This window comes from Lotus japonicus, chromosome 4 (genome assembly GCF_012489685.1).
Source record: "Lotus japonicus ecotype B-129 chromosome 4, LjGifu_v1.2".
In the NCBI taxonomy this organism is placed as follows: Eukaryota; Viridiplantae; Streptophyta; class Magnoliopsida; order Fabales; family Fabaceae; genus Lotus; species Lotus japonicus.
In genome coordinates this window covers 8,111,537-8,127,106 of record NC_080044.1, presented here as the reverse complement: position 1 = coordinate 8,127,106, position 15,570 = coordinate 8,111,537, and the positions used below count along the sequence as shown (strand labels likewise).

Here is a 15,570-nt window from a genome sequence, read left to right as displayed (position 1 = left end):
GGTTAAAGGCGGAACCGTGACAATTGATATGGCTGTTATCACGGTTTGCAAAACGTAACCGTGGCAATAGAGGCCACATATTGTCACGGTTACCTATTTAACCGTGACAATAGAGGCCATATATTGTCACGGTTACCTATTTAACCGTGACAATTGATTAGCCTGTTATCACGGTTTGTAAAGAGTAACCGTGACAATAGGTTCCCTCTATTGCCACGGTTGAGTAAGTAACCGTGGCAATAGGTGGCCTCTATTGCCACGGTTGTAACCGTGACATAGGTCATACACCTGGTCTGTGAAATTGCTACAGAATTTTTGATTTTTTTCTTTTTACCTGGTGTGTGCATAAATTTTAGTACGTTTATATTGAAAAATAAATTGCATAAAATCACCAACATTCACATATTCTAGCCAAATTACTCAAATATTCCAACCTTGAATAAGAAAACAATACATTTACACTAATTTGTCCAAAACAATACTAATTGTTGTTGAGAACATACTCTCACAAGAAATTAAACCAAATAGCCAACACTAGCCAGTACAGTACACTGCTTGAACCAAATACTCTAAAATAACATGCAGTGCAGTTCCATACCATAAGTAGCCCATACTCTCACAAGGAATTAAAGCAAATAGCCCACACTAGGCAAAATTCTTTAACACATAAGTAGCCCACTCTTCTTTAATTTCATTTAGTTGATCCTCATCGTAGAAGCCAAATTGACAATCAGAGAAGTACTGCAAAATGATGGTAAAAGTTACAAAATTTAGAGTCACACTTAAAAATAGGAAAAATTAAGAATTTAGTCAAAGTTCCATACCGCTTGTGGAATTGTAGATTTTTTGTGCGCAATTATCTCCTTTAGAAAGCTTAGTACATAGTACCCGCAATCTATATAATTTGTTTGGGCAGGGCACTATAAAAAACAAATATAATATATATCAGTGATTTGGTAGCTAGATCTAATTGTTTTCAGCTATGTAAATTTGTATACCTTTATAGTATTCCATTTGGCTTTGGACCATGTAATCCTCTTGTCATTGCAATTAGCACGGTAGATCATCATTGCACTAACAAATTGAATGAAAAAATCATGATTAAATATGTTGAATAGCATGACTAACATAGCAAGTAGATCTATATAAGCTTACTTATCAAACATCTCTTTCATGACTTTGCGTTGATTCAAACTACCATGTATAGGATCCAAGTAAAATAAGGTCCCTGTAGTGGCATTGATCACAACCAACACCCAATGTGCCCTACAAGCAAGACATGTTAAATTATAATATTAATAAATCAAGTAGCTAATCATATAAATTAATCAAGTAACTATGAATTAATATTTACAAATTTCATCCAATATTTCTCACCCTATATTGACCGGTGCAAGATATAATTGGTTTGGGTGTCCATTTGCCATAATTGCATCCGAAATATATTGGCTTTGATTGGTCAGCCCATGTGCCGTTCGATGAGGACTCAAAAAGGCAAATTTCTCAGTCAAGTTTTCAGCCACACAGTGATCAAATAAGAACCTTAAATAAGAATATACAAATAAAATACAATGTTAAAAAATTGCTTAGATAAGAAAACTAAAAACTTTGTTTTCAGTCAAGTTTAAAAAAGTACCTCATATAAACACAAACGGCTGAAGCACTTAATTCACCATGCCCAGTGATTTCACGGACTTCCTCACGACCAATATGCTCAATCTTCATATAAACATCATGGAATATTTTTTGATCTATTGGTATTTTAATTTGTTTCCCTTGAATAAGAACCTTTTCTGAATATATGTTGAGAAAAGTACAACTGTTAAGTTGATTGGCACTTATCCCAATGTGAGACCTGTGTTGATTTGGCGATGCAACAGATTCCCTTGTGCATCTTGTTTCCATCACCTTCTCTTTCACAATCAATGGTTTCACCTGATTTTTGTCCTTCTCTTCCGCCTTGTCTTTGTCATTCTCCTCTGCCTTGCTTTTATCCTTCATTTCATTCCCTTTTGATGATGGACAATTCTGAAAATTTTAAATTTATGTATCATCAGTGATTGCAAATATATATTAGCTAGCTTTGTAAAATTATAACATATACATACCGTGTGATCAAGTTGAATGAGGTTGATAGGCCACGCCACTAAACCCCCAATTGCGTCGTGGACGCTAATCAAATCATCATATGCATCTGGTACCGGTAATTTTGCATCATCCTCAATCGCAACATCAATACTAACTTTTACATAACCGGTTGGAAGTGGGCAGTTATGAATTGTATCACCAAGTGTGTTATACACTTTTCCCTTAGCAACCACGCGCCAATAAGGCAGCTCCAAACACAAGGAACAACATGTAGTACCCTAAATCAATGATAATAAAAGTGTAATTGGCTTTGTCTGTGTTTTGTAATAAACTTATAATGATACTTCTTTTAAGGGTAGTTCAACATTAATAATTTTTTGTAACCTTCATGTAACGCTCAAAAGGGTACATCCATCTACGGTCCATACCTACGTGGTGGACAAATTTAACAAACTCTTTCACCCCAGCAGCATATTCATCGGATAAGCGATTAGCAAACATCCATTTACGGTCCATACCTACGTGGTGGACAAAGGTTAATGTCTTCATTCTCAAAAAACTATTTAGTTTGGGTGAATATTTAACAATCAATAGCAAATAGAAGTTACAAATAAATGAAAACACACATAAAGAACCATGGCTCCAAATGTTATTTCTAATGCTTATGGACATCTAACTTGTATCACATACTTCAACTTGCAGTGCTTACAGATAAAGTATTCACTATGAGTTAACTGCTGAAAAAAGTAGGGTGTAGAGGAAAGAGTGAAACCTGGATATTTAGAATCAGACTGGTCCTCTAAGTCAGTGGCAATCAGCTTGGCTCTTCGATCTTCAACTTCGAATAAATCTATTCAAACAGAGCCAAAAGCAATAATTAAAGAGAACCCAACCAGATTGTACTAGCAAAATGTACAGAAAAAACCAACCAGATTGTGCTGGAAAAATGTACAGAAAAAACCAACCAGATTGCCTAATCCAGCAGGCCAATATAACCCCAAATACATGAATAAAATATCATGAAACAGCAGCCAAAACAGCACAGCGCCAGGAAATTAATTTCTCATGATAACAGTAACAACATAACTAAATTCTCAGCACCAAAACCAGCCCACAAGACCTCAGCAAAACACAAAACAACAGCCAATTTCCCCAGCAAAAAAGGCTTAAATCACTTCCTACAGCAGCCCAAACTGCAATAGCAAAGATATCTCAACAGAAACAGCAGCCCATTATGGTTATCTATGGAAAATCGGTCTCTGTGAATTAATCCTTTCTGTTAGTTTAACACCTAGCTGTGTTCAGGTATACTGGATTCGCGAACATGGAAACTGATACAAATCCCACTCTTTAACTAGAGTATTAGGGGCAGTTAAAATCATGTAGCCATGTTTATTAGTCTTTTTCTGCATTAAGTCCTTTAAATCATGTGAACTAAATGTCTAAAAACCAAGTTAAATACTTATCAATTATCATGCTAAATGGAAGCATCAAGAACGAAATCAAATTAGGTCACAATAAGATGATAGAGAACAAAAATCAAAAGAGAAAGCATGCGAACTGAACTGATTCCTGAGATCCTAAATAGAAAAACTAAATTGGGGAAAGAAACTAAGAACATGGGTTGTTCATTACTAACAAACTCATATTAGCGGAAATTCTAATTAAATAAAAACACAAATCAAAGAAGGGATGCATGCTTCTCACTCACTCTCTGCCTCTCTCACTCTTTAACTATCTCTCAAGTTCATCTCCACAAACCAAAAGACTAGAACCACATGCATCATTGATTTCTCAGTGAATCTGCCCCTTTCTACAAAACTGAGATATATAATATATGATGAAAACTGGAACAGTTTTTGTCCATTCAGGTGCTCAAATATAAAGCTTCAAATAGCAACCTTAGTTGCAATTCCAATCTCGGAATAAAGGAGTTGAGACTTAGGAGTTACAAGCAACTATTTTTAATCCTCCCAATTCAATACTATATAGATCCTAGATATACAACTCCCTGATTGAAATAAAGATTTGAAATAACTTGGAATGACTTGGAATTGAAATAACTTGGAATGACTTGGAATTGAAATAACTTGGAATGACTTGGAATTGAAACTCGTACCTTGGAATAACTTAGAATGACTTGGAATTGAAACCCGTACCTTGAAATAAAGATCCTAGATATACAACTCCCAAATTTTAAACACTAACTAAATAAGCCCAGGATTTGAAATAACTTGGAATGATTTTAGATATTACAATTGATCTCTAACCCAATTTCTTCCCCCTTGATCTCTAACCCAATTTCTTTTCTGTGATTTTGCAGTTGGAACAATCAATTTTATCTTTCAGTCTTAAAAGGGCACAATTCAAATGATTCTCACCAAAATAAGATATATATTAATGTGAGAGTACTAGGTGTACTCCCAGGACCAATACACCAACATCTGTACAAAGATAAAAGAAAGAAACAGAAGGAGACAAACTAGGTAAAAATTCTGTTTGATGAAAAGCACAATCTCATAGCAATATGGTCACATTGTCTGGCCAAATCACTTCCAAACCCGTACCAATTTGAGCAGGGCACAGCAGCAAAAAACTTTCTCAATCACACAATAGTCTGCAACTAGCAGTAGGAGAACAACAACAACAACAGATCACACAGATTTCAAACAGTCCCAGATTTTTGGCCACATGAGGGACAGTTTAAAAGAAGCCCCAAATAACTAGAGGTAATGCAGGACCAAGAAAAACCCTAAGTGAAACTTAGCTACAGATGAACTATTTGAGTTGGTTTACGGGGGAAGCAGAGATGAATATTACAGCAGCAAGCACTAATTAGGGAGTAGTAGAGATGAATATTAGAGAGAAAGGTACCTGGGCTTTGCAATGGTGCTCGAGAGAGAGAAGTGCGCGTGACAGAGAACGGCGTGAACCGAGAACGGCGCGAACGGCGAACGGCGTGACGGAGAACGGCGACCGGCGATTGAGAGGGAGCAGGAAAGAGAGACCGATTGAGAAGGCAGATATTGGAGAGAGACCGATTGAGAGCGCGCGAGAAGAGGTTAGGGTGCAGTACTGGTAGGGTTTTTCAGGAAAAATTGGAGGGGAGGGAAAAATAAGAGCCAGATATTGAACTTCTGTTGTCACGGTTCCAAAACAATAATAATAAAATATTATTTCCTTTTGTCACGGTTCCTTTTAAAACCGTGATAATTGACCTTTTGTCACGGTTCCGCCTATAACCGTGACAATTGGGGCGTGGCAAAAGGTCAAATCTGTAGTAGTGACTCCTTATTGAATTCAACTGAATAGATTGATACCAATGCAATGTAGGTTTCCACAGCGTCAGAACATCCAGCAAACAAGGCATTAGTCGCGCCTAAGAACGAGCCTATCGTGATGTATGTACCAAGATGCTCTATTGGATTAGTGTCTCCCGCTTACGCTTCTATTCTGATCGACTTCTTACAATCCTTTGAAATTTCTACCGACATGATCTTGGTGCAAAAAGGAGTCTATAGACACTTCTACATTCTGGCCAAAGTCCTCTTCTAGATCGACCGATGCTCTCACGTAGTTATGAGTTGGCTCCGTAGGTTTCTTGACGTGTTCCTTGCGGATGTATGGTCCACTTAGTGGTTCACATATTGATGTTGGCTTGGATACTGCGAAACGTGGGCTGATCACTCATATTCATGTATTCTTCTTTCATCTCGTGGAGCATTTCTTCAGCAGTTGTCATTAGACTGATTCACGATTCTCGTCTCGCTACGCCTGAATCCTCTAAGACTCTCGTTCTTGCGTGCTCCTCCTTGATGGAGAAGCTTCCTTGCGTTGTCTTCGTCTACAAAATACAAAGACATTGTTTGAAGAGTATTTTGATGAACTAAAAGGAATAATGAATGTAAAGTTATCTTCCTCATAGACGACACAAAATATTCTTCCCGAATTCTGGATTGCTTCATTTGTCGAGCTAGGTTGGCAGAGCTCTGTCGTAGTTTGGCCTGAGATAGTAACGGTGCTAGCCTCAAGCATAGGGGGACTACTTGTAGAAGAAACTCTGACGCTCGAGTGAGTGAAAAAGAAACAAGAGAATTCATAAGTCTTAGAAGTACTCAGGAATAATGCTAAGAATGAATAACATGTTACAAAAGTGAACAATGGTATCTGTATTTATCGGCTTGATGTCTATGTTGGGAGTCTCTACAAGTGTGAGGAAGTCCCTTAAGTGGAGCTTCCGGACGCATGATTGGCTTGGTGTTGTCGTGTTTTGTAACTTAATTATCTAGACCCTTTTGTCATGCCACTCGGACACCTTTGGCAGTTGAGCCAGGGTGGTCCGTTCCTGAACTACTTCACAATGTCGTAGGATCGTATAGTTTTTGGAGCCCACCGAAAAACTTGTATTCTTATTTTAATAATGATTATTTTCTTTAAAAAATTCATATCTTCTTGTTTGATTATTTTTTACCGGTTTTGCAATTATAAATTAAGTAATGATTATAGTTTTAAAATTTAAGGATATATTCCTTAATAATGTTAACTTGCATGTATTATAAATACGAAGCAATTTAATATACACTGAATGAAGCAATTCGACTAGTGATTCACTCACTCGACTAGGACTCATTACTTATGTTGAGCCGATGACCGAATCGAGTTTTAAAACATTAAGCATAACAATTAGCATTTATTTTTCTTTACTGTTCTAGTTAAGTTTACTCAGCATATATAATAATGATAAGTGTACATACAAAATTCGTCAAGACCTTCCTACATACTCATTCACAACGGTGTTTACCCGCCGCTAATGTTCTGCGGGTCACCGTTAATGTATATATTAGATGGATGTCGTAAGAATTTTGTATGAATATTATTGATGTAATAAAGCAAAACTGAAATGCTTTTTGTTAGGGAAGTTTTCTGCATAAAGAAATTAAGACATGTAACACATGTGAATTACATAATCAATACCCCACCCATCCATGATGCATATATTTTCTCATAGGCATTGGCTGTACCTTAATGGTACAAAATGTTTCACAACTAACAGCAGTGCTTCTAAACAAGTTTAAAACACAAAAGCAATAGGATTCCTAGCTATTGATAAGGGCATCAATGCTGGGAATTGCTGTCATGAATATTTTTTGGTATGTCATCTCCGTAGGGTGTATTGAATCCCAGAACACGTACTTTGATGAATCAGAGCACACGTACGAAATCCTATTGCACATAAAAGTTGCTTCGATGTAACCACTTCCACAACAGCCACGATTAGCCACATCAAACCCTACCAGAAAACATAGATATAAGCATATTATTAGTTAAGTTAATTAATTACTAATCATAGTTTTAACGAAGTAGAGAAATGAGTAAACCATCATTTTGATTCCTGAAAAATAACCGGTCACTTTTTTTCTAGTACAAGATGCGAAATAAAATAAAATTACAGTCTAAGGAAAACTGTATTCTTATAGGAATTGGTCACTTTAATTATATAATATGAAATTAATTTTTTTCATCCCTTAAAGACGAAAAATACGATCAATGTACTTCTTTTGCAATTGATCATATTTTAGTCCCTGAAAAAGACTAAATGAATCATTTTTTTTGTCATTAACAAAAATAAAATGTAATTTTCGTACTTCAAAAATCAAAGTGACTGACCAGATATATTTAGTGGATCGAAATGATGGTTTACTCGTAAATAAATATATACTGGCAGCTTAGTTACCAAGACTTTCATGCGCTTGAGTCATGTTGGCCAATGGTCCATATATGTCAATGTAAGAGATCTTAGAACCCTCAAGTTTAGAGAAATTCTGTTGCATTGAGAACAATTCATGTTGAAGGACCAGATTGTGATCTCTTGCCACAGCCGAATACTTGTCTACACAATTACGATCAAGAATGGCGTTGCCGGAATTGAAAGTGATCATCATCGGCAAGCACCCCATTGGAGGTAGTCCCACCACTGCAATTTTTCGAGCTCCTTCTGTCCATAAACTCTAACAAAATCATAACTAGTTTTAGACTTTTAGTTTTAGTTGATCTAGCCAGGACTCTATGCTTAAAAGATAAAATTCTTACCGATTAGTTTATGTGACTATATTGGTTAATTAACTAGGAATTTTTCCAACTCTTTTTTTTTGGGTAGGTTTGTGCTTTCAACTTTTGTTGGTTGGGGTGCTTGACGCTTCATTGCTCATCTGAGCTACCAAAACCAACTCACAGCTACCTTCACTCTAGTTTTCCTAAGTGTATTCCTTTAGAAAAAAACAAAAATGCTTTCCTTTTGGCATGGAAAAGTTATTAACTATTGTGGCTATGGGTGAACACCGTTTTTGGTAGACACCTATCGACAACTGTAATTTGGGGAGGTTTCTGATTAACCATCACGAAGTATAGAGTTTTTTTTTATTTTTCTAAAACTCTGCAATTTGTGGTGATTAGAAACAACCATAAAATAAAGTTTGTTCAACCATCATTTATTAATCGATAATGTCTCATCGACATACGGGTGGAGTTGACTACCAATCAATACACGTACGTACTTCGGGGCTGTTTTCGACTGGCGACATCTACATACTATGTAAAAAAATATTGACAGTTCGAAAACCGCCTTAAAATTGTGTGCAGTGTTTATTTTGCCAGAGTTTTAAAAGCCTTGCTAAATGCTTTTTTTATAACTCTTTTGTTTAGTGGCAGTAAAAACCACCGTACACTTACATTAGAAATATGTCTAGAAACACAGGTTCACATGTCACTACTCTTTTGTAATTATAATGCCAAAACCCAAGTTAGAGCATCTCCAATGGAGTCCTTATTTTGGGATCTTAAAATAAGATCCGGATTTTATTAGATCTCACTATTGGAGTTATCCTACATGACATGAGATCTTAGCAAAAACTAAGATCCGTGCCTTAGCTCAGGTACTCTCAAATGTGAGATCTTAAATAAAATAATATTTTTTTCTCTCTTCTTCAATACCACAATCAAAGTGAAAATTAGGGAGGAAAATAAATAATATAAATATATTGAGTACTGTGGGCCCAGACAAAAGTAAAATAATATATTAACCACTAGAGTGAAATGTGTATGAAAACCTTATGAGTGTCTTAAATCCTATGTGGCAATTTGGGCCCACAAGAATTGAGTTAAGTCCCAAAATAAGTTCCTACCATTAGAGATGCTCTTAGAGAGGCTCTTGTGGCTAACATACAATTATTTCCTATTATTTTTCACAATATTTTCCTTACACAAATATATCATATATATGAGTTGTCAAAATCACCTAAGCTAAATATTGAGGAAAATTAACATAACTTTAAGTGTTCTAATAGTAATATTTTGATGTGTTATGAATTAAAATTTTCTGAGGCACATTTAAGTTAGCTGGGGTGGTTTTATTCAAAATAAAATTTCGAGTGATTTAAAGAACTCATATACGTCTAAAATTGTACAAAGATTGGATTAAACGAAAATCTTGTAAAAAAAGTATACTATAATATTTTATCTTTATGTATGGGTATATATGTATTAATGTATATTTGTATATGTGGAAAAAATTTAGCATGAGTGAGTGTGATGGAGAACAAAACCTGTATCAAATCTTTGACATGTTGAAGCAAGAACTGGCGGTAGGTTAATGGGGTGTAGCTCCTTCTTCGTATTGGTAGCGTGAAATAATTAATAACGAAGTCATTTGTACCTGCACTTATTAAAAACACTGCATTCTTCATATGATTTTCCGTTCTTTGCTTACCAAGCACACCCTCCAGCCTTCTCTTGCATTCTTTGAAATTCTCCAACTGCTTTGGAATTGGAATTACATTCTGCCATTAATAGCCAGACTGTCATGAATCAATTATTCTAAGTGCTTATTGGATAACATTAAAAATTACTCCGTATTATATTTCTAGGAAGCCCCCTCACATAAAAGCCTAGCTACTTAGACATGAAGTGTGGATAGTATACAGATCTACCTAGTCTATGCTGAAATTTTTAACCTTTTTTTTTTAATTATAAGAAGAATTGAGAGACGAAAATGATCGAATTCTATAGCAATTAATTATCATAGAAATTATAATATCATGTCATGAATCAACTACTCTATGTTAATCATTTTTATAATTATTGGTGGTTTTTTACTGCCACCACACATCATTTTTTCTCAGATCACACTCGCTTACAAACTCAACAACTAATTTGGTCATTAACTCAATTTATATATTATTAAATATCTTTTAAGCGAAAGATTCACTTTTTTCTTAGGGTACAAACTATCATTGATCGTTGACAATTTTGTTTGAGTCGAAAATATCCAATATCTTAATGAGTTTAGGTGTGAGGATTTTCCATGGCTTGATCTAGAATAATCAAACTCAAAATCATACTTAAAATAGTTAGTGAAAGATTTACTTTGATCAGTTTGTTAGTAGCTAATCAAAGGCTTAGTAGCAAAATCAAGTCCCATAATTTATGCCATCCATGTTCAAACATACATTTAAGAAGAAAGTCTGACACTAAAAACATTACCAAGTGTCCTTGATTGTTGATGTTGGTTTAAACTTTTTAGTGTGAATTGGTGATCCTGACGGGTGTTAGGTAATATAAGGGACACGCAAAACGGTGAGAGAGATAGAGATAGAGATAGAGATAGAGACATACACTCATAGTTGGTGTAAGTGGATCAAAGCCTGAACCAGCAGAAGCGAAACTGACTCCAGTTATGAGTTCTTGATCGCTGAGATTTGGATCCAAGTACGGTGGCAATAACTCTTTCAGGCCTAGATATGAAGCTGTGTGCATTCCCAATATAGAAACATTATTCAAGCAATGACTAAGACAAGAGAGATCAGTTTCATCAATTGGCTATTCTTTTTTAAGCTAAGATTCTAAACACATGATCGTGAATGAAGGAAAATGTTCTCTTCAAACCTTTTCACCTTGCACTTTTAGAAATGGATAGAAGTAAGAGAGAAAAATGAGTGATATAATAAGTGATGTAATACAAATAAAGAAAAAAGATAAGAAGAAGCATAGAGTGAAAATAAAATATAAGAAAAACTGGAGTGTGAACTGTGAACATATAAAAGTTGCATAATCAATTGAGTGCTAATACGTGACACTCATTTTTGTGGCGGTTATATAGACCACCACAAAAGTGGGGAACAAAAAAATCATAAAAGCGTGTTTTTTAATTGTTTAAAATCGTCATAAACGTAGGTGTCGCATGAATTAGAATTTGTTAAGTGGTTCACTAAACATGATTGCAGAATCAGTTCGGGAACAACAAAGCTACCATAAGTTTTTCCCTAAAATTGATTACGCTAATGTTTCATGAACCACTCAATAAATCCGGACACCCGCAACATCTGCGTTTGTGATAAGTTTAGACTACTACAAAACGCGTTTTGATGGTCTTTTGTTAAAGAAGGAGGAAGTTAGTTACCAATAAAATCAGTAGCAAGCTTCCCGTTGGAGAACCTTCCCGTGGGAACTTGGTTGGGAAAATCTTTACCATATGGTAAAAAGTTGCTCTTGAAAGCTGTGTTTATGTAATTGTTGTTTCCTGGGTCTACTGTGGAGTCTCCAAACACATAGAAGGAAGATACCTTATTGTTTGAAGCTTCAATAACTTTGACCATAAAGCTTAACAAACAAAGCATGAAAAGGAGTAAAAGAGAGACAAAGGAGTACTGTGTAACAGAGGTTTCCATGATTGCTAGTAGCTGCTGCTAGATGAAGGAACTGTTCAAAATAAAATGAAGATTTTGGAATGTCTATGCATGTATATATAATAGGACTGGGGTGTATGTGATGTGACCATATATATGGACCTGCGACTGTTGTGGAGTTAAATGCAAGATTCATTTTTCATGCCCAAAAGAACCCTCATAAATGTATGGGATAATTCACAATTTGTCCATTCCTAGTGCCAACATGTGGGTAATAACTTTGGTTGGAAAATTCACCAAACACTTGCAAAACTTCCGAAGCTTCTTAACAACCTTTCTTATAAAGTGAGTGAAAAAGTTTATTAAGTAGTGATACATGTAGATACATTTTTGTGCAGACATATAACAAACACACATATTAGCAGCATATTTTAACTATCAAAATAATTAACAGTGGTTTTTAACCTCCATTAATGTGTGTCTGTTGTATGTCGGTAATGGATTTACAACTAACATATTTCAAAATTATACAAGTAATATTGTAATATCATTTATTTATTATTTATAGATGAAGTGTACTGATTGTTGCAGTTTGTTCATTTATGTAAGGTGAAAAAGAAAGAAAGTGAAGGTATCATAGGATCTAAAATTTTGATAACTTTTAGTCGTCGATCTCGTTCACCTAAGAGCCTTGTGCTAAAGAATGTCAGAAGAACATGATATATATTGTCCTATTCTTCTACGTATATTAATGTTATGACTCAATTTTGCCAACTAATTAAGCACTAAAATGGCAAGAAAGTTGTAAATTAAAACAATTTAGTGCGTGCATGCTACTATATATTGTCTACAAGCTTAGATCCATCATCCATGCAAGTTGTAATTAAACTTGGAGGAGTTCAAGTTTGAATAGTCTTCTTGGTATTAATTACAAGTTTCTAAAGCTATGTTGAAGAAGAATTTAAGTTTGAAAATGCTTCTTTGTAATGAATGTAGACTGTAGAGGAGTTTAAATTAAAGACTCAAACTATATATCCTTGCTTAATGATGAAACAAAAAGGGGGCAAGGTTTTCTAACTAAAGAGACATTTGGCTCAATAATTGGTATTGTGCAGATTGTACATAGCTTCCTTGAGTGATTTTTTAGAGTGTCGGTTCTATGCCAAAAAAATGCATACTAGCTTTTGCGTGAAGAACTGAGTGTACTTGCGTTTTTGGTAGAGTCATGCTTGTATCTCTTAATTAAGTTCTCTATTAATAGAATCTTTTCTTAATCTTGGCAAAATCTTAATTGTGTATTTCTTTCTTCTGATTATTATTTGTGTATTGTGTAATTTCTGCTTCTACATGTACAAAATCTTAATAATTGGTACTAGAGACATTTGATTAATATGTATTTTGGATCTCTTGATGTCTTCTCCAAAGTTTGAGATAGAGAAATTTTACGAGGAAAATTACTTTAAACTTCGGAAGGTTAAGGTGGAGGCATTGCTTGGCCAACAGAGTTGTCATCAAAATTCGTCGTGTATATTTTCTTTCTTCCCATAGAGACATTTTTATCTTCTTGTCTATCACTTCGTGCAATACATTATCTAATAGTGACAACATATCGCATTGGTAGGACTAACGACATCCTATGAAGGAAGGTAGTACACCTATGAAGGATCATCTAGACTCATTCAATAAGATGATTCATTCAACTAGAATAACCATCAGTGATGAAGATAAAGCCTTGATTGTGATTTTGTCACTACCATCATCATGTAAGCGTTTCACATACACCATGTGGTATATGGTAGACAGGGACGGATTTAGGTGTATAGGTATGAGGGCAAGTGCCCTCACTTAAATTTGGAAAAAACATTAGAAAACAAATTGAGTAGTAAAAGTATGTGGTTTTTTATGACCTCTTTGATAAACAATGCTCTCACTTATTTCCACACATTGCTAAATGCCCTCACTTGAGTCTCACATTCCTAAATGCCCTCACTTGAGTAGTAAAAAATGTGGTTTTTGATGGTTCCTTTGCTAAAAAGTGTCATCACTTGTGCCCCTTTTAGTAAAAAATGTTCTCACTTCTAATAGTATATATTATTTTTTTTATTACAAATTTATATGTATATATTTGCCCTCACTGCATCAAATTTCTGGATCGATGGTAGAGACATGATCTCCTTAACAACAATGAAGAATATGTATATAGTTGGAGAAAGCCCTTGAAAGGATGAACATCCTTTGTGATTCCCGATGACCAAGGACATTAGGACAAGGCTTAATTGGTTGTAAAAGGGAGAATGATGGAGAATTTTTCTTGCGGCAAAGGATGGTCTATATCGAAGAGAACAATAATCACGAAAGTATGGAGTGTTTTCATTGCCACCATCTTGAAAATATTAGAAAACATTGTCCAAAATGTTTTCACAACATCCACAAAATCAATCAAAACGGTCAAATCATCTCGAAAATTATTTTGTAAAGAGAACAAACACGTTCAAGTGAGCACGGACGTGCAGGTTTTAGAAGCATAATAAATTGTTTTCATGCTTTAGCACGACCGAGAGCAACATTACATGCACGATCATGGATGTGTTAATAATACGAAATAGTTTCTGAAGAATTTTTAAATAGTGGCCGGCTAAAATCCTTAGGTCAGAAACCTTAGTTCTTAGACATGGTGGGAACACCTTCAAGTGTTTTGGAGGAAAGAACAGAGTAGAGGGAGCTACAATGAAGGACTCATATTGTGGTGAAGATCATTGGAGTGCTCAAAAAAGACATCTTAAGATTAGTTTGTGTATCTTTTCCCTCATTCCCATGATGTTAGCTATTAAGATTTTTGCGTGTTTAATCTCTACCAAAAATAGCTATACATCCGCTCTTAAGGTTGTGATGTAACAGATGAAGTGAACCCCTTTTTAGATGTTCTATTATTTATTTTCTATGTATGATTGATGTTTATTCTCCGTGCCTGATGCTATTAAGAAGTAGTTAATTTAACTGAACTGAGATGAAGGTAGTTGATAATGATTTGCTCTTAGTAGAGGTTTTAGGATTACATATAGCCTCTATTTAAAGGGGTTGTCTAAATGACCCATGATAAAGTTTGGGTTAAATAACTCACCATCCAATCATATTGGAGATAAGTGAGTTGGAATTTTTATATTTTATTTATTAATTTATTTCCAACTCATTTATCTCCAATGTGATTGGATGGTGGGTTATTTAACCCAAACTTTATCATGGGTCATTTAGACAACCCCTGTTTAAATAAAGAAGTTTTTTAATTTTCTTAACCACTTTAATCAATACATCATATTAAAATAAACTTTTTTATCATTTAAAATTTTCTTTTAAAATAAATTTTGTGATTATAGAAAATAAAAAATAAAAAAAATCTAAAATTTTGTATTCTCAATTAAGTTAATTTTGCATAATATCTTTTACAGATATTCTCATGTATTCTCAATTAAGTCTTCAAAAAAGTTAATTTCAACAATATTTGCTCAAATAAACACACAAAAAATCTTATTTTTTAAATATTATCGGAAAAAAAAGGATATGGGCCCATAGCGTTTACACAACCCAAATCCTAAGTTTCATTAGCACATTAATAGGAAAACCTAATTGAAGTATTTAGCAGAACCTTATAGGGGTTGAAGAGAAAGCACAAAAGAGATAAGAGCCACCGGAATAAAATAAGGTCTCATTTTTTTGAACGGAAAATAAGGATTCATTGAACACAAATATTGTTGGCAGGGTGGTGGCAGAAGCCAGAAGCAGGGTATCAATAATCATATAAGAG

General features: G+C 34.7%; 2 protein-coding genes and 1 long non-coding RNA gene across 3 annotated transcripts; all 3 read right to left on the bottom strand.

Moving 5' to 3' along the window:
- Window positions 1-363: 363 nt before the first annotated feature.
- Window positions 364-2,514, bottom strand: LOC130712219 (uncharacterized). The gene is made up of 8 exons (XM_057562057.1): window positions 2,473-2,514; window positions 2,109-2,366; window positions 1,637-2,028; window positions 1,378-1,542; window positions 1,156-1,266; window positions 999-1,074; window positions 825-920; window positions 364-741 (listed from the first exon to the last, which is right to left on the bottom strand). Exons 1-8 carry the CDS (start codon window positions 2,512-2,514, stop codon window positions 646-648), a joined length of 1,236 nt encoding a protein of 411 aa, XP_057418040.1. The 3' UTR covers window positions 364-645.
- Window positions 2,515-2,542: 28 nt separating this feature from the next.
- On the bottom strand, window positions 2,543-5,372 carry LOC130714403 (uncharacterized). The gene is made up of 3 exons (XR_009011267.1): window positions 4,963-5,372; window positions 2,861-2,938; window positions 2,543-2,606 (listed from the first exon to the last, which is right to left on the bottom strand). It is a non-coding gene; the product is annotated as an uncharacterized LOC130714403 (long non-coding RNA).
- A 1,563-nt stretch (window positions 5,373-6,935) lies between these two features.
- Window positions 6,936-11,904, bottom strand: LOC130715497 (GDSL esterase/lipase At5g45960-like). The gene is made up of 5 exons (XM_057565606.1): window positions 11,543-11,904; window positions 10,759-10,889; window positions 9,690-9,923; window positions 7,823-8,096; window positions 6,936-7,378 (listed from the first exon to the last, which is right to left on the bottom strand). The coding sequence occupies exons 1-5, from the start codon at window positions 11,808-11,810 to the stop codon at window positions 7,185-7,187; spliced, it is 1,101 nt and encodes a 366-aa protein (XP_057421589.1). The 5' UTR covers window positions 11,811-11,904; the 3' UTR covers window positions 6,936-7,184.
- Between the last annotated feature and the right edge of the window lie 3,666 nt (window positions 11,905-15,570).

Excerpts from the sequence above, each read along its gene's own strand:
- LOC130712219 (XM_057562057.1), bottom strand. The coding sequence starts at position 2,514 with ATGGACCGTAGATGGATGTACCCTTTTGAGCGTTACATGAAG. Across the intron at positions 2,029-2,108 it reads TCATTCAACTTGATCACACG|AATTGTCCATCATCAAAAGG; the intron begins GTATGTATATGT and ends TAAAATTTTCAG. Across the intron at positions 1,543-1,636 it reads GCCGTTTGTGTTTATATGAG|GTTCTTATTTGATCACTGTG; the intron begins GTACTTTTTTAA and ends TTCTTATTTAAG.
- LOC130715497 (XM_057565606.1), bottom strand. The coding sequence starts at position 11,810 with ATGGAAACCTCTGTTACACAGTACTCCTTTGTCTCTCTTTTACTCCTT. Across the intron at positions 9,924-10,758 it reads CACTTACACCAACTATGAGT|AATGTAATTCCAATTCCAAA; the intron begins GTATGTCTCTAT and ends TATTAATGGCAG. Across the intron at positions 8,097-9,689 it reads ATGTCAAAGATTTGATACAG|AGTTTATGGACAGAAGGAGC; the intron begins GTTTTGTTCTCC and ends TGATTTTGTTAG.